Source organism: Agaricus bisporus (genome assembly GCF_000300575.1).
Source record: "Agaricus bisporus var. bisporus H97 unplaced genomic scaffold AGABI2scaffold_1, whole genome shotgun sequence".
In the NCBI taxonomy this organism is placed as follows: Eukaryota; Fungi; Basidiomycota; class Agaricomycetes; order Agaricales; family Agaricaceae; genus Agaricus; species Agaricus bisporus.
Genome location: NW_006267344.1, coordinates 1872158 through 1895785, shown reverse-complemented (window position 1 = coordinate 1895785; position 23628 = coordinate 1872158). Strand labels below are relative to the sequence as shown.

The 23628-nt window shown below is 48.1% G+C and overlaps 10 protein-coding genes and 1 pseudogene across 11 annotated transcripts; 6 read left to right on the top strand and 5 right to left on the bottom strand.

Moving 5' to 3' along the window:
* Positions 1-603: 603 nt before the first annotated feature.
* On the top strand, positions 604-4727 carry AGABI2DRAFT_197627 (hypothetical protein; the record flags this gene model as incomplete). The annotated part of the gene is made up of 6 exons (XM_006454406.1): positions 604-1919; positions 1971-2167; positions 2215-2351; positions 2401-2607; positions 2655-3164; positions 3221-4727. 6 exons carry the CDS (start codon positions 604-606, stop codon positions 4577-4579), a joined length of 3726 nt encoding a protein of 1241 aa, XP_006454469.1. The 3' UTR covers positions 4580-4727.
* Positions 4728-5104: 377 nt separating this feature from the next.
* AGABI2DRAFT_114222 (hypothetical protein) lies at positions 5105-6310 on the top strand (the record flags this gene model as incomplete). The annotated part of the gene is made up of 2 exons (XM_006454405.1): positions 5105-5788; positions 5843-6310. 2 exons carry the CDS (start codon positions 5105-5107, stop codon positions 6308-6310), a joined length of 1152 nt encoding a protein of 383 aa, XP_006454468.1.
* A 53-nt stretch (positions 6311-6363) lies between these two features.
* AGABI2DRAFT_197624 (hypothetical protein) lies at positions 6364-7160 on the bottom strand. Its single transcript, XM_006454404.1, has 4 exons — positions 7038-7160; positions 6740-6987; positions 6656-6690; positions 6364-6605 (listed from the first exon to the last, which is right to left on the bottom strand). Exons 1-4 carry the CDS (start codon positions 7120-7122, stop codon positions 6497-6499), a joined length of 477 nt encoding a protein of 158 aa, XP_006454467.1. The 5' UTR covers positions 7123-7160; the 3' UTR covers positions 6364-6496.
* A 49-nt stretch (positions 7161-7209) lies between these two features.
* Positions 7210-7996, top strand: AGABI2DRAFT_176010 (hypothetical protein; the record flags this gene model as incomplete). Its single annotated transcript, XM_006454403.1, has 3 exons — positions 7210-7374; positions 7426-7547; positions 7611-7996. Coding segments are annotated over 3 exons (673 nt in total), but the record flags the coding sequence as incomplete, so codon positions are not given.
* On the bottom strand, positions 7974-9233 carry AGABI2DRAFT_197619 (hypothetical protein; the record flags this gene model as incomplete). Its single annotated transcript, XM_006454402.1, has 5 exons — positions 7974-8375; positions 8451-8588; positions 8638-8730; positions 8783-8899; positions 8952-9233. The coding sequence occupies 5 exons, from the start codon at positions 9231-9233 to the stop codon at positions 8100-8102; spliced, it is 906 nt and encodes a 301-aa protein (XP_006454465.1). The 3' UTR covers positions 7974-8099.
* A 71-nt stretch (positions 9234-9304) lies between these two features.
* On the top strand, positions 9305-10904 carry AGABI2DRAFT_197617 (hypothetical protein; the record flags this gene model as incomplete). Its single annotated transcript, XM_006454401.1, has 5 exons — positions 9305-9735; positions 9800-9959; positions 10008-10100; positions 10159-10509; positions 10566-10904. 5 exons carry the CDS (start codon positions 9305-9307, stop codon positions 10869-10871), a joined length of 1341 nt encoding a protein of 446 aa, XP_006454464.1. The 3' UTR covers positions 10872-10904.
* A 19-nt stretch (positions 10905-10923) lies between these two features.
* AGABI2DRAFT_62365 (hypothetical protein) lies at positions 10924-12510 on the top strand (the record flags this gene model as incomplete). Its single annotated transcript, XM_006454400.1, has 5 exons — positions 10924-11420; positions 11556-11840; positions 11895-12251; positions 12305-12370; positions 12432-12510. 5 exons carry the CDS (start codon positions 10924-10926, stop codon positions 12508-12510), a joined length of 1284 nt encoding a protein of 427 aa, XP_006454463.1.
* A 30-nt stretch (positions 12511-12540) lies between these two features.
* Positions 12541-14442, bottom strand: AGABI2DRAFT_197611 (hypothetical protein). Its single transcript, XM_006454399.1, has 7 exons — positions 14433-14442; positions 14284-14379; positions 13963-14235; positions 13694-13911; positions 13513-13633; positions 12872-13458; positions 12541-12815 (listed from the first exon to the last, which is right to left on the bottom strand). The coding sequence occupies exons 1-7, from the start codon at positions 14433-14435 to the stop codon at positions 12548-12550; spliced, it is 1566 nt and encodes a 521-aa protein (XP_006454462.1). The 5' UTR covers positions 14436-14442; the 3' UTR covers positions 12541-12547.
* A 105-nt stretch (positions 14443-14547) lies between these two features.
* On the bottom strand, positions 14548-16129 carry AGABI2DRAFT_60921 (hypothetical protein; the record flags this gene model as incomplete). The annotated part of the gene is made up of 6 exons (XM_006454398.1): positions 14548-14708; positions 14763-14846; positions 14899-15181; positions 15235-15560; positions 15607-15858; positions 15916-16129. The coding sequence occupies 6 exons, from the start codon at positions 16127-16129 to the stop codon at positions 14548-14550; spliced, it is 1320 nt and encodes a 439-aa protein (XP_006454461.1).
* Positions 16130-16328: 199 nt separating this feature from the next.
* AGABI2DRAFT_197606 (hypothetical protein) lies at positions 16329-20390 on the top strand (the record flags this gene model as incomplete). The annotated part of the gene is made up of 5 exons (XM_006454397.1): positions 16329-16624; positions 16675-18098; positions 18534-18641; positions 18692-19449; positions 19507-20390. Exons 1-5 carry the CDS (start codon positions 16385-16387, stop codon positions 20388-20390), a joined length of 3414 nt encoding a protein of 1137 aa, XP_006454460.1. The 5' UTR covers positions 16329-16384.
* Positions 20391-20749: 359 nt separating this feature from the next.
* AGABI2DRAFT_239428 lies at positions 20750-23378 on the bottom strand (annotated as a pseudogene; the record flags this gene model as incomplete). Its single annotated transcript has 19 exons — positions 20750-20809; positions 20868-21088; positions 21148-21175; positions 21224-21361; positions 21412-21597; positions 21632-21635; positions 21748-21826; positions 21877-21937; positions 21989-22078; positions 22128-22197; positions 22250-22276; positions 22326-22365; positions 22419-22446; positions 22500-22518; positions 22574-22877; positions 22935-22948; positions 23003-23089; positions 23140-23243; positions 23295-23378. Coding segments are annotated over 19 exons (1644 nt in total).
* Positions 23379-23628: the final 250 nt, after the last annotated feature.

The window sequence follows — 23628 nt, the reverse complement described above, 5'->3', positions numbered from 1 at the left end:
TCTAGTAAGGATTATTGTCTGCCTTTTGGGGAAATGTGGGGTCATCTCTTTGTGTATTGCAGTGACAACGGCCAACACTGTTCACGAGATGAGTTGTTAACATGTCCAAAGAGCAATGAGAACTTTATGGTAACTGTAACCTAAATAGGCTACTGAATGTGGAGTAGCACTCCGGAATCGAAGTGGGTCTGCAGCCATGAGCCTTCCCATAACAGTAACTGGGCAGTTGTTAAATGTTAAACCTCGACCATGATGCTAAATTAAATCCCTAAGTGCCTGAATCGGTCTGCATCTGGTGCCAAGGTCGCTGTATGGCCTTTGCCAGCCGTGTAAATCTGAAAGATTGTGCTCGCCATTCCAAGTGGGTATCTCCAGATCCTCCTCCGGGTTTACTACCCTGTCACATTGGTCGTCACAGTCAGCCTGAACGGCTCAAGCAGTTCTCCTCTTCCATCGCACCAACGACAAGACACTGCAAGGCTTTTGGCAGCGTACGCAACAGAGCAATGATATAGTTTCCAAGATTCCAACAAGTTGCCATAAAATTCAAACATAGCCTTGCTGCTCCTCTCCTGAGTCCCACTATCTTCGTACCACACTTTCATGGGACATCTTCCCTTGAAAGCTCCAAATTCTCCATCTCTTGAACAGGACCAGCTACCCCCTCCTTATCACCAGACCAGTCACCCTCCATTCGTTGTCACGGAAACAACCACTACTCGTACTGAAGTCGTCACCACCACGACTGAAAGAACCACTCACTTCGTATCACTCACGGGATGGAAAAAGCATAACAATGTGGATGATACCATGTCGCGGCGCCCTCATCATTCTGGAAATTCTGAGGAGAACGGAGGTCCCGCGTTGAAGACATCCTCTATTCAACGTGACAAAGCTCTTCCCCCAACACCTCCGGTTACTTCTGCTCACCAGGCCTCTTTGGATCGCAATGCACATATTATAGCAAACCCATCAAAGCAAAGTGGTGATCAAACCCAGACGTCCAATGGACTGGGATTTCCGCAACTTACAAGCCTCGCCCCACTGCCTTCAACCCCTTCACTCAGTCTGAAGAATGCGACTACCTTCACCACGACTTTAAGCCCTCTCAAGGTTGTCAGACGATCAAACAGCTCTGAACGAGTCGAGAGGTCACTCACCGCTTTGAATACGGAGGGTGAGACGAGTCAGCGAACTCGACGCCTATCGCTCGGCCCCACAGCCCTTCTTAAGTTCGGTGCCGCTGACACAAAATCAAAGGCAGACTCACCGAAAACGGTATCGAGGAAGAGGTCATTTTGGGCTCGAAAGCGTCCCGATGTCCCTATCCCACAGCCACGACCCTCTACCGTACACGGCAATGTTTCCCATTCACGTACTTCCATGGAGGTCGATCTTTCCAATTTCCCCCCTCCTAACATTGGACAATCAAAATGTCAAGCTCATGACCTTCCACCTGGTTCGACGAGACAGCAATCGCTTGGCAAATCTATCGGACCTCAGGTTTTCATCTCCCCGGCCCCGCACTCCAGCTCGCAAGTTATTCACAACTCAAAGAGACCATCAACTGCGCCAGGGCAAGCTTCGGCCATGAGCCCTTCCGTACCGGGCTCTCGCCGAATGGCATCTGTCAATGTTCCCGAGAAAACCGCCAATCTTTACCCCCCTGTCCCAAGAGTTCGCTCCCAATCGGGTTCGCCTTTACTTCATAGACTATCTTTCAACGTCTTCTCGTCTTCTCCGGCTATTTCTTCCTCTACGTCGTCCCCTACGTCCCCGCTTTTGGGCGCTACACCCGATTTTATCCGCAAACCTGTTGTAGTTCCGCGACCCTTAGATAAAGAGCCTCCCGATGTCTATGTTGGCAGATTGATGGATGCTGTCAGCAAGGTCGACATTGTCAACACCCTGGCATCCAGGTAAAGCTTTTACTAGGTTGCGGATCCGGATTACTCATGCCTCCTCGACAGTGCAGAACCATTTTATGTTTCAGCACTGAAAATATTTCTTGAATGCTTCGACTTTGTAGGAGATCCCCTCGATATCGCTTTACGCAAGCTACTGCTCGAAGTGGGGTTGCCCAAGGAGACTCAACAGATTGATCGCGCCATTGAGGCGTTTGCTAAACGTTATATCCTATGCAACCCATCTCTATATTTATCAGAAGGTATATCTCACAATCATGTCTCGTTCAGTGCTAATTCTGCTATCTAGACCATCCCTATATTCTAGCCTTTAGTTTAATCATGCTTCACACTGATGCTTTCAACAAATCCAATAGACGAAAGATGACCAAGCCTGATTATCTCAAGAACACGAGGTTACCTGGTGTTGCACCCGAAATTCTAGAAGTAAGGCAACCCCCAAATTTCGGAGCTAGTTTGCTTATAACAAATGCAGTATCTTTATGATAATATCGTTTTTGCTCCATTCATATTTATCGAGGATCCTCTGGATGTAAATAGTCAATATGGCCCCGTTGCCGAGTCAAACCGCCGTTCATCCGTTTTTCGGGATTCGCCATCTCCAAGTTTACCTTATTCTCCAACCGGGACGATGCTGGCTATCAAGTCTAACAAGATCGACCTATACTACATGATTAGTAATGTGAGTCAAAAGTTTGTATCCTTCTTTAAGTACTAATTACATCCTAGAACCTCCTTGGGCCTTTACAAATCAACGTTGAGAATTATATACCCCTTTCCAGTCCATATCATTATGAAGGAACTGTCGGCAAGTGGGACCAAGAAGAGCTTCTACTTTCATTTGTCAATGCACATGTCGTGGAAGTCAAATCTGACACCGCTCGTCCAGCGCCTTTCTTTGGAGTGTCACCTGTCTCTCCCAATTCAATGGATCCCGATAACGACGTTCAAGGAAAACCGTCAGCGCTAAGAGTCGCGAAGGTTGGGCTTATGAGCCGCAAGGATCATCTTCTCGGAGTTGGAAGAAAACCGATTGGTCGTAAATGGAAATCTTGGGGCGTGCTTTTGACTGGATCTCAACTGCTATTCTCTCGAGATCCAGCTTGGTTGAATACTCTCTCAAATCAAACCGAAACGGATAACATTCGATTCTCGATACCTCAATCAGAGGTACTCAGAGTAGACGAGATAATTTCTTTGAAGAATGCGATTGCAGTTCACGACAGGTCATACCTTAAGGTAACTTTAATCTTCTATTCGGATTTCGAAGGAAATTACATGCCACCCTCCTTTAGCATCGTTTTACCTTTCGACTCGTATTATCTGATAGTCGACAGTTCCTTCTCAAGGCATCCAATGAAAATGACATGAACCAATGGATCTCCAGGATCAACTATGCAAGTGCATTCAAGTCTGCAGGTATTCATATGCGATTAGCGAGCATGTCTGGGAGGAGTATGCAGCTTACTGGCGTCGCCGCTGCAACATTTCATTTGCACGACATCCAGAACCAAATGCATCCTCAGCCCTCTGATCCAGTGGCATGGGATGACAATGCCGCTCACCAGTTGTTGCAGATGCTTTCAGGTGAAGATCCTGCAAACATACGGAGGCATCGCGAGCGGAAGATGACACTTCGCACCAACCGGAAGGTTGAATTGGAAGCGCCGATACCGCCTGAAATTGAGAAGACACCCGAGTTCAAAGATACATTTGACCAGGTTAAAGCCGACCTTGCTGCCGAGAGTCGGCCAGATACGAAGAAGGATTCCGAACCTGTCAACATTCCCACTCTCATGATATCCGCAGTGGATGCTACTAAGTCCTCTCTAGACTTATCATTATCATCACCAGTATCTTCCTCAACTAGCCATTCTCGACAACCTTCCAGGTCCCAAATTATCGAAACTAAACTTACGGAGCTAGACGATCAATTAGCTGCAACGGAAGAGCATCTCGACATGCACATGCGATTCGTACGTAATGTCGCAAAATTGATGCCGTTTCAAAAAGCTACCCGGGACCGCCTATTGGCCGCGATCCAGGCAAAGGCTATCATAATTATGCAGATGAGACTTGATGTGGCAAGAATGTGCTGTCATCGAAGCGTCTTGTTGGATGACATGGTAGCAGAAAGTCGCATCTGGAAAGAGGTTAAAGACGTTGCCTTGCAGACTGCAAAACAGACACTGCAAAGACAAGGATCGGAGGACATGCATGCGACCCATGGCGGAACGTCGGCTGTCAGGGCATTGCAGATGTCGCGACGTCCAGGGTCCGATTCGTCGGTATGCGAGTCGTTCCACACTGCCATTGACTTCGGGCCGGATTGGCCCTCTTCGGATGACCTGGGGTCCTCGTTACTTACAGCGTCGGTGACGTTTGGTTCATCGCGGCCAAGTTCTTCTGGATCTGTGTCGACACAGCTATGGCTTGAAGAAGACCAGAACGCAGAGCCTGTTGAGAACACTGGGCAGCATGAAAGATTCTATACTGCGCAAGAACATCCTGCAGAAGAAGCTGAAGACTGGAACAAGACGCGATGCGCAAAACGTGTTTCGCTGGTGAGGATACCGTCAAATTTGGAATCGCTGCCGGTGAACAAACGGCTGGCAGGAAGTCTGTCGACGACTAAACAAGTGGTGGAATATTGATGATGGACATGTTATGGGCCTTGCAATGAATGTCATATCTGATTCTTCTTAACGATCTTGTAGGTTACTTCTAGGTTAATAAGTTGTGTACACTGTATTATCTGTTGTTTATAGCGCTTTGGAAAACATTTAGTCACTTGATTTCCCGGAAAGGGATTGGGTTTTCCGAATGGGGAACTTTGTAATCTTGTCCCTGGTTGTCAAGCAGAAGCCGAGAAAACGCGAGCGAGTTCATAAGCGGGTGAAGCGGGTGAAACAGGGCGGGGAGACGCCTATGTAGAGCAAAGACAGCGGGTGGGATTGGATGTGCCTGGCATGAAGAGGGGTGTGGAAGGGTGTGGAGTGTGTGATGCAGACCATAGTAACGCATGGACCAAAAACATATTGAATTTCTCGGCTCGTGAACCTCAATTGTCATTACAACTATCCCCGCCTAACTCCTGTGAGGTTACCCACCGTGACCGCTTCCCTGCGCTCTCTTCCCTCGACGCAGCATTCTCGTACGAAACCCGAGTCCCTCTTCCAATGACCGCAGAGTCGACAGGAGCTTTCGTCGAGAGCTCCCCTACAAACTCTACCACAGAATCCCGTAACGTCGCGAGCTCAGTTGACGAGCAACAACGCCTTAGTCTTCGCAAAGGTCGCAAATTGAGCCGCGTCTTCACAGAGTTCTCCTTACTGGCATCGAAGAAAACCGTCGAAAATCCTAAAATACCACCACATAATACCACAGGATTTACTGCTCACGATCAGATTGAAACACGCGCAAATCCTAAGAGCCCTGACGGAACACCATCTCCTCCTACATCTTCTATGTCTCCATCCTCCACTCGGGCGATCAAAGCAGATACAGCATCACAGGCCAACGAACTAATTTCGAAAGCAGAGACCACTGAGGGGCTACCCCGACTCCTTACACCATCTATACCACAAATTAGACCGCCGAGACTATCCGAATTTCCGCCACCCCCTAGTTCGTTACGCCACACCTCTAGACTAACCAGGAAGCAGAGAAAAAGTCTAGATTTGAGGCAGATAGGTGGATCACAGTTGCCTACTCGTTCAAGTTCACTTCGTATATCGGATATGCGTCGGCCAGCCAGTCATAAACGCTGGCCAGATTGTCCACCGGATATTTTAGAACGGCCAGCCTTGCCAGAGGCCTATAACCATTATCTTGAGGTCAAACGGGCGAGGAAGATGACACAGGTGAGCAATACTGGTGACAGCTCGGCCGCTCCTGCTGACCGCCCCTGTTGCCAGCTTTTTGGCCAAGAGCTACCAGCCGAGTTACTTCGAATAACCGACAAAGGACGGAAAACAGACTACCCTCAGAACCGTAGAAATTCAACATCATCGCTCGAATCCATTCTTTCAACGCCCGAAACAGGTGACAAAGCCAGCTCCGTGGAAGAGGACATAATAGATATATCGTCGCCGGAACTGCCCCATGGGGGGTTCCAAGAACGACGGCGTCGAGTGACGAAACTGAGCCAGTTTTTTGGCGTTAGTCATTCAGAGATAGCTTCATCTGTTGTCAATGCGAAGCCAGACGATAGGACCACCTTTTCGTTGGACGTTGAGCCACAAAAGTATGCGTCCGCGGCAATTGTAGAGCAGGAAGTTGGAGTCAAAATTGTCAGTCGGAGACGGTGGGGTTTGGGGGAAGACATGCGGGACGTTGAGCTGAGCGATGCTATCACTAGACTTCGTGGTCTGAGGTCAATTTAACTTCTTCGCCCACTTATTTTACATCTATATACACATCATGCGCACTCGGTCACCCCGAGTTGTATCAACAGCTGTTACTTATTAGGGTACATCACTTCTAGACAGTGTAAACATCTATCTACCTACATAGTATTTAATTCATTTGGAGGCCCATTTCCAAACCATTAGCTCGCGATCACCACTTATTTATTTTCGTATAAGCAAATAGATCGGATCACCCAATACGATGCCCGTCATATGTCGAAAAGAACCGGTCAGAGACATGAGAAGACCACCGAAGGAAAGATAGGCGGTGCTGGGAGAGACGTTAAGCACTAACGGGAGAGTTTGCAAGGTTCCACATACACTATCTCAGCGGTCCCGCTATCAAATCTATAAACCTAGAAGGAATGAGAGCTTGCTGCCGGTAATGATCGAATTGCTGCTGACCTTGCCGTACATCACATACTCATAGTCATCCTCTAGGCCATGCCTACCCTTCCCATCTGGTCTCCATATGTGGCGGTCCTTGTCGGCTTCATCATCGCCCTCACCGGCTACCGGTTGAGGCCCGCGTGCAAGGGAAGATGCAAGAGCCAGAGCAAAACTCTCATTGTTTTCGAGAGGAAAAAGTTCGATATTGTAGTCAAGAGTTAGATCCATATCGTAGTTTTTGGAATGAGCGTATAATCGGGACACTGCCAAGAACATATTTGAGGTTGATTCGTCTACAAGGGCGCCGACGGACCTCGGTCAAATTTCTTGCCCTCCTTATCTATCGCATTGATGGTGAAAATGTCGTCAAAAATGATGCTTGAAGATGTGTTTGCCATTCCAAGGAGCAAAAGCAAGGGATTCACTGGTGATGGAGGAGATCAAAAAAAAGTGCCATAACATAGACAAGCTTCAATATTTATTATCATGTTCACCTATCTTGCCAACGTCTTCAAGCCGCGTCCTCTCGTCGTTACGCGCCACAGGTCTTCGTGTATCGTTCGCTCTCCTCCAAAAACTGCTCCTCGAGAATCTCCGACTCCTCTCGTGTTTGTCTCTGCCAAAAACTGGGATGTTGAGTCTGATAAAGGGTATAATTCGGCTGTACAGCACTCGTCATATTGACGTAGGAGGTCCTATAGGATGACCGACATCTCATCCCTGCTCTCGGAGAAAGGATTCACATGTTTACAAAACGATCTCGCTCTTCCTGATCCCCAAACGCGTGCCGACTCGTCGGCCATGTTGAAATGGTTTGAATCAGGTTTGTTCTTCTCCGAGCTTTGTGCGATGTTCCAACTTATTCACTTGATTTAATTTATGCCAGAATTACGATCTACCATTCGCCTCTCTACTATCCCTTTTCCTCCCGTCATATTTGCCCGTGCCTCAGGATGTCTTATTGGTCAAACTTACGTTTCATCCAACCCTGCAACTGGCCTTGTCCTTATTTCGCCCCCCAGAAATAATGCAGAACTGCAAGGCATCATGGGGCACGATAAATTGCCTATTCTACAAAGCCAGCTGTCAGAATTTAATTTTGAGCCCCATTTCCCCGTCGCCGTCATAGCAAAGCCTGGACAAATGAAGACCCTTGAAGAGTTCAACAGGCTTGTTCGAGCACCGGAGGTTGATAAAATTACTGTTGATGATTTAGAGGGCCAACAGGCACTGGACGGGATTCACAATTGGCTTGATCAGTTGGGAGTATAATTAATTGACTAGGTATGAATGAGCGCACAGGCAGGTGCTGAATAAATCAAGGAGGGGGAGGGGGGCAGTATATAGAGGCCAGGGAAGAAATGGCCAAGTAGGATTACGATGATAAGATTGACAAGGAATCTCCCTCTTTCGTTTTTTCTTGTGCTTGATTGATAGTTACTAACCCTGGAAGCTCGAATTTCCATGTCGCCCGAGTGGCGAGTACGCGTCGAACTTGATATTGAATGAGCTCGTGGAGTTTGGGTACATTAGCTAACTTGGCACGACTACCCATGAGAGAAGTTGTTGTTAAGTCGAGGACGAAATTGGGAGATATGCTTAAGGATAGAACGGGCGGATGAGAATTGAGTGACGGCGGAATTATTGAGATCTGTTGAGAACCGTTAGTCACCCGCGTTGGCCGTGTAACTGAAAAACCACGGTGGAAAACCCAATTGCCACTCACCGAGGACTTGAACTGGGACAGGGAGATGGTGAGGGCTATCGGAAGACGCGCGAAGGACGCCATTGGATGGTTGAATAGATAACATGTAGAGAGGGAAAGAGATATTGTGTCGACATATGTCGTGTCGAATTCTATTGCCTACCAATTCTGTAAGACCTAGTTACTGAAAATTGAGAGGAGTGCTTACTTCCTGGTCGTCTCTGTCTTGCTGCCTACGTCGCGCAGTAAATAAGCGAGGCGCAGAGACACCGAGATCCACAGAGTGTATTTTGATGTAGTCCTAGGGGATGACTTTTGGCATCGTTTTGAAAAGCTAAGTGCACGAGACTAACCAGAAATCCTGGTGGGCGAATCCGGTTGGCGTATTCTTCTATCTTTCTGCGAGCGACCTCGTCTCCTTCAATCCCAGGCAGATCGTCCCGTATTTTCTGCCGGTAAACATCTACTACCTAGGAAAGCGAAATCACATGGTATGTCGCAGGCGAAAAGTGAGCTACTCACTTGTTTCAGCAAGACATTGAACCATTCTGCAGATTCTGTGGCTTGTTCTTGTTCGTCATCAGGGGGTGCGTTCTCTTCAATGGTGGCATCAAGCTTTCGCTTTCGAGGCAAGACATCATTGTCGACCCTGGGGTGATAGGTGGAAGTTTCGAAAGGATACTGAGTGGAATCAAGAAAAAGGTAACGGAGGATGAGGCCTATGAGAATGAGAATGGAGAGCTGTCCGAGGATGAGGCCCTGTGTAAATGTCGGCTGGAAAGCGAAGAGGTAGTTGTTGGTCATGACATACAGGGGACATACGGCAGGCCACATGGCAGCCGCATCATGTGCTTTTGATTTTCTATGTCCTTTCTATGTTTACCACTACCGCCTTTGTTTCCTGGCCATCTGCCCCCCTCACCCGTCGCCTTGTCCTCAACGCCCTCGGCCAACTGCCAGTGACGATACACGTCGTCCATGCTCTTACAGACGAACCCTGCCATCGTCTCATTCAGTGGTCGGCGTACGATAGCATTGATCATGAACTTACAAATACTCGCCGAGACTCCGTCCTCGCCTCCAGCTATACATACCGAAAGGCTCTTATCAGAAAACATTACTTGGCCCATTCAATACACTCTTACTTGACAAAAAACCCGTCTTCTCTCCTTAAAACAGCTTCTCCACAGACATTTGATATCGACATTGCCTTTGCCGATGAGTTAGATGAAAAATGGGCGGATGAACTCTACGAACTTGGCTGCTTCTTGGATGACGATCCCCAAAGGTGGTGGATTCTGAAGCCGTTCGTAGACCTTATCCGATCACCCGCCTGTTTCTTCTCTTAATCTTGAGTCGTACAATACTAGTGGCATGGCTGACCGAGGCATGGGAATCCGACTCTTTAGCACCAAGGAAGCTCTCTATCAGATATTTGAGGAATTCGAATTGTCAGACTCGGACGATGAAGAGCGTCAATCATCTCAAACGGCCGTTGTTGCATCTCAGCTTCGCCATTTCGTAATCCAGGTAAATTACAGCACCCCTCATCAACATCGCGTCTTATTCTTGCTATAGGAATATATATCGTCGCCTCTGCTTCTTGATCCACGCGAGGTTTCAGTTAATGGTAGGCGTTTGGCTGCCGATCTTCAATTGCTGGGACACAAAGTCTGTCTCGCTCCCATTTAGCCCATCCATCGATCTTGTTCTGATGAGCCACACCTAGTTCCATCTGAGGGCATATTGCGTTGCCTCTGGTGCCCTACAGCTCTATCTTTATGATCGTGTCCTAGCGCTTTTTTGTTCGACGCCTTACTCGCAGCCGAAAAGTAGTGCCGATGAACTATATCCAGCGAACCTGGAATCACACCTCACTAACACATCTCTTCAGATCGATGGGGGCGAAGAAGGGGTCCGGTTACTCGATGAACTTATCGGCTGCCATATTTTCGAAGAGGGTCGTTCCGATTCCATTGGGATTTTCACAAAAAATGACAAGGCTATCATCTTGGGGCAAATGACGGAGATCCTTAAAGAAACGTTTCGTGCTGCCCTAGCAACATCTGTTCACTTCCAGGTGAATTTCTTTTTGCTTCACTATAGCTACCTGGATGGCTTCTGACATCCCTTCAGCCTCTCGAAAATGCGTTCGAACTCTATGGTGTAGACTTTTTGGTGGAGCATACACCTTCTCAAACGCCGGCCCTCCAAGTCAAAATTCTGGAGGTGAATGCAGAGCCGGCAATCGAGCTGACAGGTCCGCGCCTAACGTGGATATTGGAGGACTTATTTGTTTCGATTGCAAAGGTCTGTGTCGGACCATTCATAAAAGGGGAGGCAGCGCGGGGAATGTTTGAAAACTGGAAAATCGGTGACACCAAGGAGCACTTTATTAAATGTTTAGATGAGAGTGTAAGGGGTTCGGGAGTACCCTTCTAATAGTGTATGGAGATCACGTGTTTGCTATTGTACTTGACCTGAATCTTCGACCATGTCGACTGATCTCAACAGCCAGGGTTCATCTACTCCCTCTCGCAAACGTTCCAAATGGGATGAAGGTGACGATGTAGAAGATCTCAGCGCTCCGACACAGGTCCCTATTCCAAAGAAACGAGCAAAACATAGCAAGCATCCTCGTCTACCCACAGATCGAGTCTCTTCCTCGCCTCCGCCTCAGTCTCTACCACCCACGCGTCGCAACTATAGCGTCTATGTTCCCCCTCGCACCTGGCACCCAATAATCCAGTCCTCCCGATCAGTCTACTGCTATGAACGCCTCAACCAGATCGAAGAAGGTTCATACGGGGTGGTGTTCCGTGCAAAGGACAAACAGACCGGAGATATTGTCGCGTTAAAGAAACTCAAACTAGACGAAGAGAAAAATGGGTTTCCTATCACTGCCTTGCGCGAAATTCATTCCCTCATGACATGTCGTCATGAAAATGTTGTGAGAATACGTGAAGTTGTCGTTGGGGATACTCTAACTCAGTGCGTGTGTTCAACGCTTTTTCTTTTCTTTAGTTGCCATTATAATCACCTATGTTTTTTTTTGGTTTCAATATACTCGCTATTTGTCTTGCGAATGTTGCAATGATTTCAATTTCGTTCCTTCGCTATACCAAGAGTGTTCGTTGTCATGGATTTTATTGAGCACGATCTCAAGACACTGCTCACGAATATGCCGTCGCCATTTCTTCAATCCGAGGTCAAGACTTTGATGTTACAGCTCCTGTCCGCAGTTCAGCATTGTCATTCAAACTGGATACTTCACCGTGACCTCAAAAGCAGCAATTTACTCATGAATAATAGGGGGACTATCAAAGTTGCCGACTTTGGCTTGGCTAGAAGGTACGGTGATCCGGTGGGCGTAGGAGGAATGACACAACTCGTAGTCACTTTATGGTATCGGTGAGTCCCTCATTTTCAGATATTGGAAATTTTTGTACTCCTGCTAGGCGTTAGCGCACCTGAGATTCTACTCGGTGCTAAAACCTATTCGACAGCAATCGACATATGGTCTGTCGGCTGCATTTTCGCAGAACTTCTCCTCAAAGAACCCCTATTCCAAGCCAAAGGCGAAATCGAGCTCCTTTCCATGATTTTCAAATTACTCGGACCACCAACGAAAAACTCTTGGCCAGACTATTTCAATCTTCCAAATGCAAAAACGATCACGCTTCCGTCTCCTCAACCTGCGGCATTCCGTTCTAAATTCCCGCATTTATCTACTTCTGGGATTGATTTGTTGATGTCATTTTTGACATATGACCCTGAACAAAGGATTACTGCGGAGGAAGCGTTGCAACATCCATATTTCACGTTAGTATTTCCGCTGCTTGAACGTTATTGAGTAATGATTGAATTCGCTCCAGGGAGTCTCCGCTGCCTAAACACCCCGATTTATTTGGTTCGTTTCCATCTGCTGCTGCAGGAGAAAAGTACGTCTGTCTTGCTGACACGAAAAAAAGTATCCGTTCTTGATCAATATTCTATTTGCAGAAGACGTAAAGTATTTGATAGTCCTTCAGCGCCAGCGAGGGCCGCAAATTATAATTTGCTCACAGAGCTCGACATGTGATATAAGTTACATAGTTACATAGATCACAAAAAATTGCTCATTCATCAATATCATTCGTGAATTTCTCATTGAGAATATCTCGCATTCTCTGAAATCGTCGTTTGGTCCGACTCATGTCACCGCTCTTGTCGTAAAATTCCTGAACTTCTTCCAAAGTGAAGCGGAAATCCTTGGCTATCTCCCTTAAAGTCTGATCTATGACATGCATGCTTGCTATCACGGCGAATGCTGAAGTATTGAACGTCGTTTGAACAGACGGTGATCGAGTGACTTGAATAGGTGCCATCATCTCTGGCATACCCTCACTAACGGAGAAAAATCAGACAAAACATGCGCGCTTGTAGATACGATATTCTCTTACCTTGTTTTCTGTCGCTTGTGGTCATGTTTGTCTTCGAGAGCTTCTGCCTTGCGTTTTCCCCATGTAGGAGGAGACGCAGTCCCCACTCGAACAGCCCACTCACTCTCTTCATTATCTTCCATCTCTTCCTCATCCTGACTCTTACTAGCTGGTGTGGGAGGTGCAGGAGGAGGCATGGGAAAGGACGTGTGTGAAGAGATGACTCCGGGGTAGTCATGCGGTGCCTGGAGGTTAGAAAATGGAGGGGGAGCATTGGAATGTGGGGCGTGCATCCCCATCATAGGTGGAAGGGAGTGCATGACAGGCATAGGCATGACAGGCATGCTAGGCAGATCTCCAACATTATTATTAGAAAAACCTTCGTCTTCTTCTCCGTCTTCACCATTCTTGAAACGCTTTTTACGCTGTCGCTTGGGTTTTTCCTCGGGCTGGCGAACATAACCATATTGACCTTGTTGACCCTGCGCGGGTCGTTTCTCTTCTACAATTCGAGCAATAATGACATCGAGACGTGAAGCATTTTTCTTGTACCGTTCACGCCAAGATTGCCATGTATGTCGTGATACCCAGCTATATTCCGGGTCGGTCTAACGTAGAATGGTCAATAATCAAGTAAGGGCTTGATCAAGTATGAACCTAACCTGCTCGCACAATTGCTGGTATAATCTATTACCTGTCCGACCTCCCGTTTCTTTGTATGGTATCTTCTGTGCGATCCATTCACATAAATGTTCTTCGTCTGCTTCCGTGAATTGCGTACGTCTGAATTAATTGGAATGAGTGAACAGGAAGAAATAATTATTAAGAAGAAAGAAAACATACTCTTCACCAGGTCGACGGCCTCCAGGATTTTTGTATACGACGGGAGTAAACACGAGTGCAGATTTTTCTATACATTTTTTAACCCAGAGATAGGATTCAATATGTTTGCCAGGTGTATTTTGATATGTCTTGATGAGATGTTGAAAAACCTCGGTATTAGGATCAGCAAGTATAATGCGTGCCCTTTCCATAGATGCATCAGGATCCCCACCAGAGTGCTATATATGAAATCATGAGAAAGAGTTTTACTAGAATAGCAGTAAACGCACCAAAATTCTGGATGCTAAAGCACTCCGAGCATTGGGATTGGCAATACTGGGATGTATATGCATGGGAATAGGTGATCCATTCTCCATGAAAATCTGTCTTAATAGCATGCCAGCGATTTTACAGGCCTCGACATAGGTATAGGGGACCATGAACCGGTCAGGTCTGTCCATCGACATCCAACATTGATGAAGACGTTCTTGTTCAGAAGTTTGTGGCTGGACAAGAAGAAAGCCCTGTCGTGGTACTTTTACCTCCACACGGCCGCCGAGAGACTACAGGCATGGGATGAGAGTTGATAGCGTACGGAGAGAACAACATACGGTAATGGTTTCACATAGTTCAGCCTGTATTTCTTGGGGAATATCCTTTTGAATGAAGAACTTGATCGCAAGACCATTCGAGTCTTGGAATATCGGCTGAAGGGAGGATGGGTGGGTGAGCGAGCGGAGAGGGGATGGAGGAGGGATACCATTTGATGCTTAGCCCCGAGTTTAAGGTTGAGGTTTGAGAGCAAGGCAGACTATTAGGGTTCTATTCCGCAGGGTTAGGGCTTACATCAACACATCACGTAAGATACAACTAAGCTACTCCAGCACTTTGCCTGGATTCATAATTCCGTTGGGGTCAATCACATTCTTTATCTTCCTCATCAAATCAATGCTAACTTTATCCTTCGAGTAATGCAGGGCATGTGTCTTCTGGTAGCCAATTCCATGCTCAGCGGATATAGAACCACGATACGACGCTGCAAAGGAAAGATTCAGAACAAATCTGCCAAGGAAGCAATTTCAACACTCACAAACGACTTCATAAATGTAAGGTTCCAAAGCCGCCTGAATCTCCGGCGAATAGTCTTTCGCCACAACATTAAGATGGAGATTACCTAGAAGACGATTCAATTGATGGAGGCATTCAAGTAAACCGTAGCCACGTACCATCACCAACATGACCATACCCTATCACATGTTTGACGGCCTCGTCATTGAGTAAGCCTTTCGATCTCAGGTGCTCTCGAGTGCCATCCACGACATCTTTGAATGAAGACAGTGGTACGGATATGTCGTATTTATAGGCCTTTCCTTCTTTGGAAATTGCTTCTGTGACGCCTTCACGCAGGGCCCAGAGGGAGGAGAATTGAGCAGGATTCTGGGACATGACGCCAGTGTTGATAAGGGGTTTATCGGCTTCGAGAAGGGATTCTAGCAGAGTAGTGAGTTTCTATATTCAATAGGGTCAATTAAGAGCGTCTGGGGTAGGATATAAAGGTTCACTTGTTCGTCGTGCTCGCGTCTACCACCACTGGTCTCGACTAGCACAAAACACTCGGCGCCCTGGACATCCTCATCACTCAAAGCACGACCCTGTCCGTGTTTGACAGCGAGGTTGTACGCGGTACGGTCGATGAACTCAAATGCAGAAAGAATCTCGGAAAGTTGGGCTTTGACGGTTTGATAGAGGGGAAGGACATTCTGGAATGAAGGAAGAGCCAAAATGACATTATTGGAAGCCTGGGGTGCTGGTGGTGTGAGGATGGAAACGCCGGTGACGATACCCAGCGTTCCTTCAGCGCCGATGAACAATTGCTTGATGTCGTAGCCTAGGAAAATGAGATAATTGTTTGCAAGGGATGAAATGCTGCTTACCGGTATTGTCTTTCCGGAGGGTGGTGAGCTGGTCTAGGATGGTACCGTCGGGGAGAACGACCTCGAGGCCAAGGACATTGCCATGTAGAGAGCCATAGCGAAGGAGGCGAAGGCCACCTGCGTTGGTGGAGACGTTTCCGCCAATCTGACAGCTGCCTTTGGCACCGAGGTCGACGGGCATGATGTGGTTGTGGGGAGCGACATAATCTGTCAGTGCTTGGAGAATGCATCCAGCATCAGCGACGAGAACGCCTGGAAGAGAAAGGATGAGTATGGGGAATTGTGGACGAATGGGGAGAAGGGACTGACCGGATACAGGGTCGAATTCGCGTACTTTGTTCATGTTGGAAAGGGAAATGACGAGTTCATCCTTGACGGGCACGCTGCCGCCAACGAGGCCGGTGTTGCCGCCCTGGGGGACGACGGGTATCTTGCGGTGGTTGCACCACTGGAGGATGCGGCTGACCTGTTGGGTTGTTTTCGGTTTGAGGACGGTAGTGGAGGAGCCGTGGAAGCGGCCCATCCAATCGGAGTTATGGGGCTGGAGTTCATGCGGAGGGGCGGAGACGGGAGGGAGCGTAGAAAGGATGGCGGCTGGGGGGAGAAACTGGGCAAAGTGAGCAATGTCTGAAGTGGAGACCGTCGAGAAACGCCTTGCAGCTGGAGGGGCGAGACGGGTGAGGAGGAGCATTGGACTAATAATAATAATAATAGTCAATAATAATCATAATGTGTATTTCATTTGGCTGTATTTGGCGACGCTGCCTTCGCACCCACCATGGCCTCCTCCTGGGCCACTAACAAGGACCCTGCCAGCGCACCAGACTCCGCCAGCGTGCGCAGTCTCCCCGCAGTCCACATCGCAGAACACCCATCCCCGCCCCGCCCTTCTACCTCGTCCACAGCCCCGCCGCCCCGCCCGCCGTCCTCCATTCCACACACACCCACGCCCGACACCTCTCCAGCAGCCCCGTCGTCCCACCAGCAGCGGGGCGTCCACCGTCGATCTACCCTCGACGTCAGTTCATTTCCCCATCTTCTCTCCTCACCCTTGCTGATGCTTTCCAGATCCGCTCAAATAACCGGCTTTCCGGTTTCTTCACTAATCTTATCCATCGTCGCGAACCTACTCTTTCTGCGACGTCCCAAGTGCCAGAAGACGCCGCCGTTAAACCGAACACGGATAAACCGTCACGTACGCCCTCCCCACCCCCACCCAATCCTCCTCCACCGTCGTTACCCCCACCCTCCCTCCAAGAGCTCGGCTTGTCTCTCTCTGTCGTCACATCTGATTTATCTCCAAACCACTTCTCTACTCCTCCTGCTAGTGGTGCATTTCTAGCCCCACATTATCTTTTGCTCTGCCATGCTCAGGGTCTCGATGTTCTACCTCTCACCTCTCCCCCCTCTCCCCAGCCCTATGCCCTTGTGCGGAGAGTCGCCTTCAAGAGCGTCGTCGTCATGGAACATCGAGGTGTGCTAGTCGCCGTCGCCGGAAGAAGAGACGGCGTTCGAGTATACGCTCTCGAGGAAGTAAAAAAGGCCATAGAGTGGCGTATCGACGTCGAGATTCGCAGAGAACGAGAGCGGCTCAGAAGAGAAGCTGCAAAGAGAGTTGTATCTCGGTCCGAGAATGAATTTCGCGAGTCTGACGGTAAAATACGCAAAGCAGGTCTACCTACTCCTCCACCCATGGAGGAGTTCAAGTCTCTCCTTCGAAAAGCATCACACACAAAACTCTTACCGTCTTCCCCCACACCTCCACCTGCACCTCTTGTCCCTCGCTCTCCACGTACTCCTACTCGTATCCGCCCAAAATCCAGAAGCCATTCAAGGCCGCAGCATCCTTCTGGTCAACCACCACCTTATGCTAGTCCTGCAGCCCTCTGCCCTCCACCCAATCTACGCAATCAACCCTCAGCTGTTTCTGTGAGGGCCGGAACCCGAAGTACTTCAATCAACCACGTCCTCGCTGGTGTTTCCACTTTACCTAGTACCAACCCATCAAGATCTCACGAGAAATCTGATGATTGGGCTGGTTCTAGTGATGATGAGGCTATTGATATCCGTGCCGCTGCCGGTGGTAGCCAAGTCCTGGACGAACGAACCAGTGCGACACTTGCTTCCAATCGAAATCCCGCACCTATAGTCCCTCCAAGTGTTACAATACCCTCCTCCAGTCCACGGCGGCGACGGCCTTCAAACTTGGATTTGACTGCATCCCGCACTGCCAACATCGATCCTCCAGAACCTTCGCCCACTCCGACCCTCCTCACGCTCCGTCAGGCCCTCCAGCAGAACCTTGACGACGCACCAGATCCTCTCGACGACTTTGATGAGGAAGAAGACGAAACAGGTGGGAGGATAAGCCTCGCTCAAGCCCTCATGGAAAGTCGCATACCGGACTTGCCACCTCCGGGTACCATCCAACCTCAGGAAGCTATTTTACTCTCGGCAACATCGTCAGCTTTCCAGGAAACGAGTAGCACCCGGTCTTCCGAAGGCGATGGTTCGCTAGAAATTCAGTCCATGAGCCGCAGCCGTTGGTCTGCCATGTTTTCTGGTCCGACGTCTTTCGAATACAATCATGGTCGGACCTCTTCTTCATCTCAAAATCCCCTTCCCTCATCTAGTTACCTTCCACCAGATACATCCGATGATCAAAATAATACCCTGGTTTCAAGGTCACCTTCGTTACAATCAAATTCCCAACTCATTGCCACTGTAAAATCATCCACATCTACGGATCGTATCTCTCCATCTGTAGCATCATCACGCACATCCCTTGCTCCTTTATCAACGATGTCCATGACCTCACGTTCTTCACGATTCATTCCCAAGATCATCAGTAGTGCTTTCAGTAGAAGACCCGATGAGCGCGGGTCTCTATCTACAAACATGGCCATGGAAGCAGACAAATGGCTAAGTGCGCCTCCACAACAACAACCCGCTTCACCACCCAAATTAGAGTATGTCAAACTACCTGGAACGAAAGGCGCCATAATGATTAAGGCTGTGGAAACTCCCAAGAAAAGGTTAGCATTTTGCCCCTGCCAGCATGAACTTGAGCTCATTTTTCATATAGTTTCCTTGCCATTCTCTGCGGTGAAAATGGTGAAAAGGTCGAGTTGTTTGCAGGGACATATCGCACTGCCCTGGGATTATCTAGAACCTTCATTCTTCCCGACTCGCCTCGTTCGTTAGAACTACAACTACAAGGAGACGATCTCGTCGAAGTGTTCTTGGTCTTCTCTCAAAATGTTTTTGGCCTCGAGCCTGCAACGGTCAGAGTTCGTGAAGTTCGTATTGGACGTGCGGAGCGGAGAGCAGCTCGACGGAGGGCTCGTGAACTCAGAGGAGGCGATCCCGCAACTGGCGATCAAGAAGCTAACGAGGACGATGCCGCTGGGCTTGGAGTGTCTATGACAGTGGCAACAGTAGAATCACCGACTCGGTCTTCTTCTCCGCCTCTTACAGCCAATGAGCACCCCGATGCCCCTGAAGACAACACCACCAACAACGTTGAACAGCCTCCTGATACGATAAATCCTACAGATGAACTCTTAGCAGTCGCTACTGCTCAGATGGGACCATATACCACTTTCCAACAACTCAAGTTCACTCCTCGTTTTCCTTTAGCCTCTATCACCGACGATTTTGTCATACCTCCATCCTACCCTACTTTCCTTGAGTATCGTGATCGTTATGAACCAGAAGAAGAAGCCAACAATAACAGCATCACCACCGATAAGCCATCGCAATTTTCTCCTCCAGGGTTACCCGCACCCACACCCACGGGCCCCACGCAATGGTATTATAAAGATCCCAAAGGTGTAACGCATGGTCAGTACTTTATCACCTTTCTGTGACTCAACTTGCCAAAACTTTTCATTGCTGTAGGTCCATGGAGCTCTGCACTCATGCAAGCTTGGAACCGAGATGGTTTGTTACCATGTGATTTACCTATATGCCGTGAAGGAGAAACGGAGTATACCCTACTTAAAGACCTCAAATTGCAATGTGTCGATCCCGCTCACCCTTTCCGATCGTTACCCACGCCACCTACCCCGTCCAATGCCGTCTACCCGGATTGTAATTCCACAGACAAGGAGAGCACCACCTCCACGGCCATAGAGAAACCTTTATTAGAGCCGATATCTCTACTTGCTCAACCCAAATATTTCGGACCACCAGCTCTATTTTTCTCATCACGCGGAGGCCATAGCACATCAATAGTAGACGCCCGTGGCAGATCTGTACTCAAAAGTCGATTTATTTGGAGTAATGACGATTCTCGAGAAGAGAGCAAGGTGCCGATAGGCAAAATGGGGGATATCAAACATTTGGAGGCGTTTGATGTGAAAGACCGGTCGATTTTAATAGCAATGCGACAAGGTGGTTTGGAGGCGGTTGATCTGAATGATGCTTTGTTGCGTCCTGCAGATCAGTCACGGACTATCTTACCGTCTTTTAATCCCCCTTCTTTGACCACCAACCGTCGCTCGCCTTTTGTTTGGAAGATTGGCACTCCGGTTGACTCGACTGGTGCTGCTTTGTCGTTAAAAGGGAAATCTGGAATACCCAGGAAGACTGGAATTGGTATAGCCAAGTCTACGACGAATTCTCAATTATATGGTGGTAATGGTGGTGGTGGTTATGGTGGTGATGTGGATATGGATTTTAACGATGATGTTTTGTTCCTTGGGCGTAAAGCGGACGAAATTTATTTCTGTGAAAGGAATGCAGGATCTTTCCGTATACTCAAGCTATGCCCTGACGCATAAAAGACGAGAAAAAACTGGATTCGACGATATTTTACATGACCTACGGATCCCTTTTTTTTCCCCTTACCCTAATGCTTGATTCTTTAACCTCGGCGGCTCCTTCTCGTATTTATCGTTGTATTGTCCCCCCAATTTTTTTTTTGTCATTCACTTTTTCTTCAACTCGGCATCCTCTACCATACCAGGTGTATCTATTAGTGTGGATCCAGAACCCTCCCCCGTAGCCAGCCATTTTCGCGGTTCACATTTTTTTAAAGGACGCTGAGTTTGGTTTTTTTTCATTTTACATTTGTTTCCTACGGGATTGGGTTTATATCTAGATAAGATTATGACTATATATATATACGTGTATGTATATATCAAAGCTTTGCAACTATCTTTCGAAGCTCGCTTTTGAGAATCTTCCCGGTGGAAGTTTTCTACAAAATAGAATTTTTTAATAACATAGATAATAACTTTCATGAACAAGGGACTGACTGGTAGTTCTGGAACAACTTCGATCCACTCGGGACACGCAAAGCCAGGCAAGCGTGCTTTGGCGTGATTTTTGAGATCGTTGCCGAAATCATGGTGACGACCGGCCCATTTTGCAGCATGCTGTGGGTGAAGAAGAACAAAGGCCATCGGTCTCTCTCCCCATTTAGGGTGTAAGCGTGCTACGACGCTGACCTCCAAGACATGAGGGTGACTAGTTAATTCTGGATTCAACAATGGTCATGAGTAAATCAATATCTGTATATAAGGAAGAATCATTGACCTTGTTCGATAGCAAGACTGGAGGCATTCTGAACTGTAATCAGACGGGTGACCGGATCAATAATTCATTTACTTACCTCTCCGCCCGATATGATGATGTCCTTACTTCTGTCCAGAATAGCGATGCTGCCATCTGGATTCATGACTGCAAGGTCGCCCGTTTTGAAATACCCACCACGAAAAGCTTTACGAGTAGCCTCCGGGTCACGGAAATACTGGAACGATATCTTATGAATCCGGTTGAAACACTGATCGCGAAACGAACCTCTTTCATGACAATATTGCCTTTGGTGACAATCTCGCCCATAGTCTTACCATCTCGGGGTACGTCGCGAAGGACTGGATTCTTTTCTTCATCGGGGACAGCAAAGACAACACGAACACCTTGTGCGGTGGCAAACGCGTGTCCTTGGCGAGCCATAAAACGGGCTCGCTCAGCCAAAGGCAAAGACTTCCAAGTAGGTTGGTCATAATTCCGAGTAAACGGACCTAGAGTCTGTGTACTGTTCAGCGGCTGAAGATGCGCGAGAGAATATATTAGACTAGGTACCTCGCTGGAGAAAATTTAGTTCAAGGTTTGGAAATATAGAGGGAGACTTACGTTAAGCCATAGACATGCACAGGAGCAAAACCTAATTTCTCAAGCTCTTCAATCAGATGAGCAGTGGGTGCAGCACCAGCTAGTATGACGTGAGATCATTAGTGGATTGTCGAATTGTTGAAGAAGTACCAATGATAGCTCTGACCGGCTGCGGCAGCTTTCGAGCTTGAGGATCATTTACAATGCCAATCTATGTGAAAATGAGACATAAATCAAATGCTTTGTAACGCGACAAGTTAACCTGGACTGTGGGTGCTCCGCAATAGTGACTGACGCCAGACTCAATGATATGTTGCCATATGTGAGTGTAATTAACCGTCCTAAGCGTGATCTTGGTGAAATGTTATGATCTGACGAATAGACGAATAGTATGAACCCACTTGCTTCGCAAATGAAAACACGCTTGCCCAAGGAAATGTCCAGCCGGCAGCGTGGAACATGGGAAGAATCCTGAACAAATCAAATGTCAGAAGAGACCTGCACAATATGACGTGAAGCCTACCAGAGGTAAACAGAGTCACGGGTCATCCTATTGACATTATTGAGCCGTCGCATTCACTTTCCGGTTCCAGACTCACTGGCATTCATGCGCATTTGCGATCGCGGCGAGATAAGAACCTGTGAAATATGTTCCAATTGAATGCGGTTACGGGTGGGGCTGCACTACACACTTCTCAACGAGGTGATGACACCTTTGGGCTGTCTGGTTTGTGAGTCACAGCTTGTCGCTGAGATGCAAAAAACGAGCTTGCCTTTCCCGTTGTCCCGGAACTAAAAAAGACCTTATCAAGAAGCGCCGGTGGTGAAAAGACAACAGGAAGCCTACGTATAGCATAGAACAGCGGCAGCGTTCTCATCTGGTTCGGCGTCTAAGCCACCCCAAGACCTTTCTTGGCTGAACTGTCGTCCCATTGAGAGAAATTCTTCATAAGGATCGTCGTGTCGACCCGTATCCTTTGAAATGACCACAGGGATATTGATGTCTTTGGGTAAGAGATGGACAAACTCAAAGTCTACGAGGATCAGGCTTGCGCCGCTGTGGTCAAGGATGTATGCGACTTCAGAAGGCTTCAGGCGGGTGTTAATTGGGGTGAGTATGGCTCTGGCAGCAATGACACCATGATGCGCGTCTTTGGATGGGTTTGCTGAGTGTGTTATATTTGGATGGGATGTAATTAGAAGCTCACCTGCGATAAGAGGCCTGTGTGAGATCAGCGGAAGGATTCGAAGGTGTTAGAGAAGATGATAGACATACGAATTGGGTGCAATAACGGCAACACGATCACCAGGCTTTATTCCGGTATACAGGAGAGCATAGGCGAGGTTCTGAATGCGCTGAGCCCTATTGGCCGCTCAGAATGCATACTTGTAACAAAGTTACTAACAGATTACCAGGTGGCGAAAGTGTATTGCACAGGGTATTGAACGTTTGGGTGAACTAGAGCTACTTTATCCGGGTATACTTGAGCAGCACGCAGGAGAAAGTCGAGGGGATTCTAAGGAGACATGAGGATGAGTAGGGATGAAAGAAAGAAGAAGAGCACTACCAGGGGATGGGAAGAGACGGAGGCATCCTGGGTGTCTCTGAGGCGGTAGAGGACGCTGGGGGGAGGGACGCTGGCGGGGAGCATGAGGAGGAGCAACACAGAGCCAAATAAGGCAGAAGGGGCTGAGCAGCAATCCGCCCCTCCCACCGACCCATCCATGTCTGATTCTCCTTCTGGCGCACAGGACAAGTCCGTCCAGGTCAAGCTCGTCCTCCTCGGTACGCCCTCTCTTCTCCCTTTCTTTCTTTCTCTCATCTTCTCCTCCTCGCAGGCGAAGCCGCAGTCGGAAAATCCTCTATCGTCCTCCGTTTCGTATGTCCGCACCCACTTCTCC

What these genes read in the sequence shown, in the direction of transcription:
- AGABI2DRAFT_197611 (XM_006454399.1), bottom strand. An exon ending in CTTTAGCATCCAGAATTTTG is followed by an intron (nt 13,912 to 13,962) that starts GTGCGTTTACTG and finishes TTTCATATATAG; the next exon opens with CACTCTGGTGGGGATCCTGA. An exon ending in GGCCGTCGACCTGGTGAAGA is followed by an intron (nt 13,634 to 13,693) that starts GTATGTTTTCTT and finishes CAATTAATTCAG; the next exon opens with ACGTACGCAATTCACGGAAG.
- AGABI2DRAFT_197624 (XM_006454404.1), bottom strand. Translation starts at nt 7,122, where the DNA reads ATGGCAAACACATCTTCAAGCATCATTTTTGACGACATTTTCACCATC. An exon ending in AGTATGTGATGTACGGCAAG is followed by an intron (nt 6,691 to 6,739) that starts GTCAGCAGCAAT and finishes CATTCCTTCTAG; the next exon opens with GTTTATAGATTTGATAGCGG. An exon ending in AGCGGGACCGCTGAGATAGT is followed by an intron (nt 6,606 to 6,655) that starts GTATGTGGAACC and finishes CGTCTCTCCCAG; the next exon opens with CACCGCCTATCTTTCCTTCG.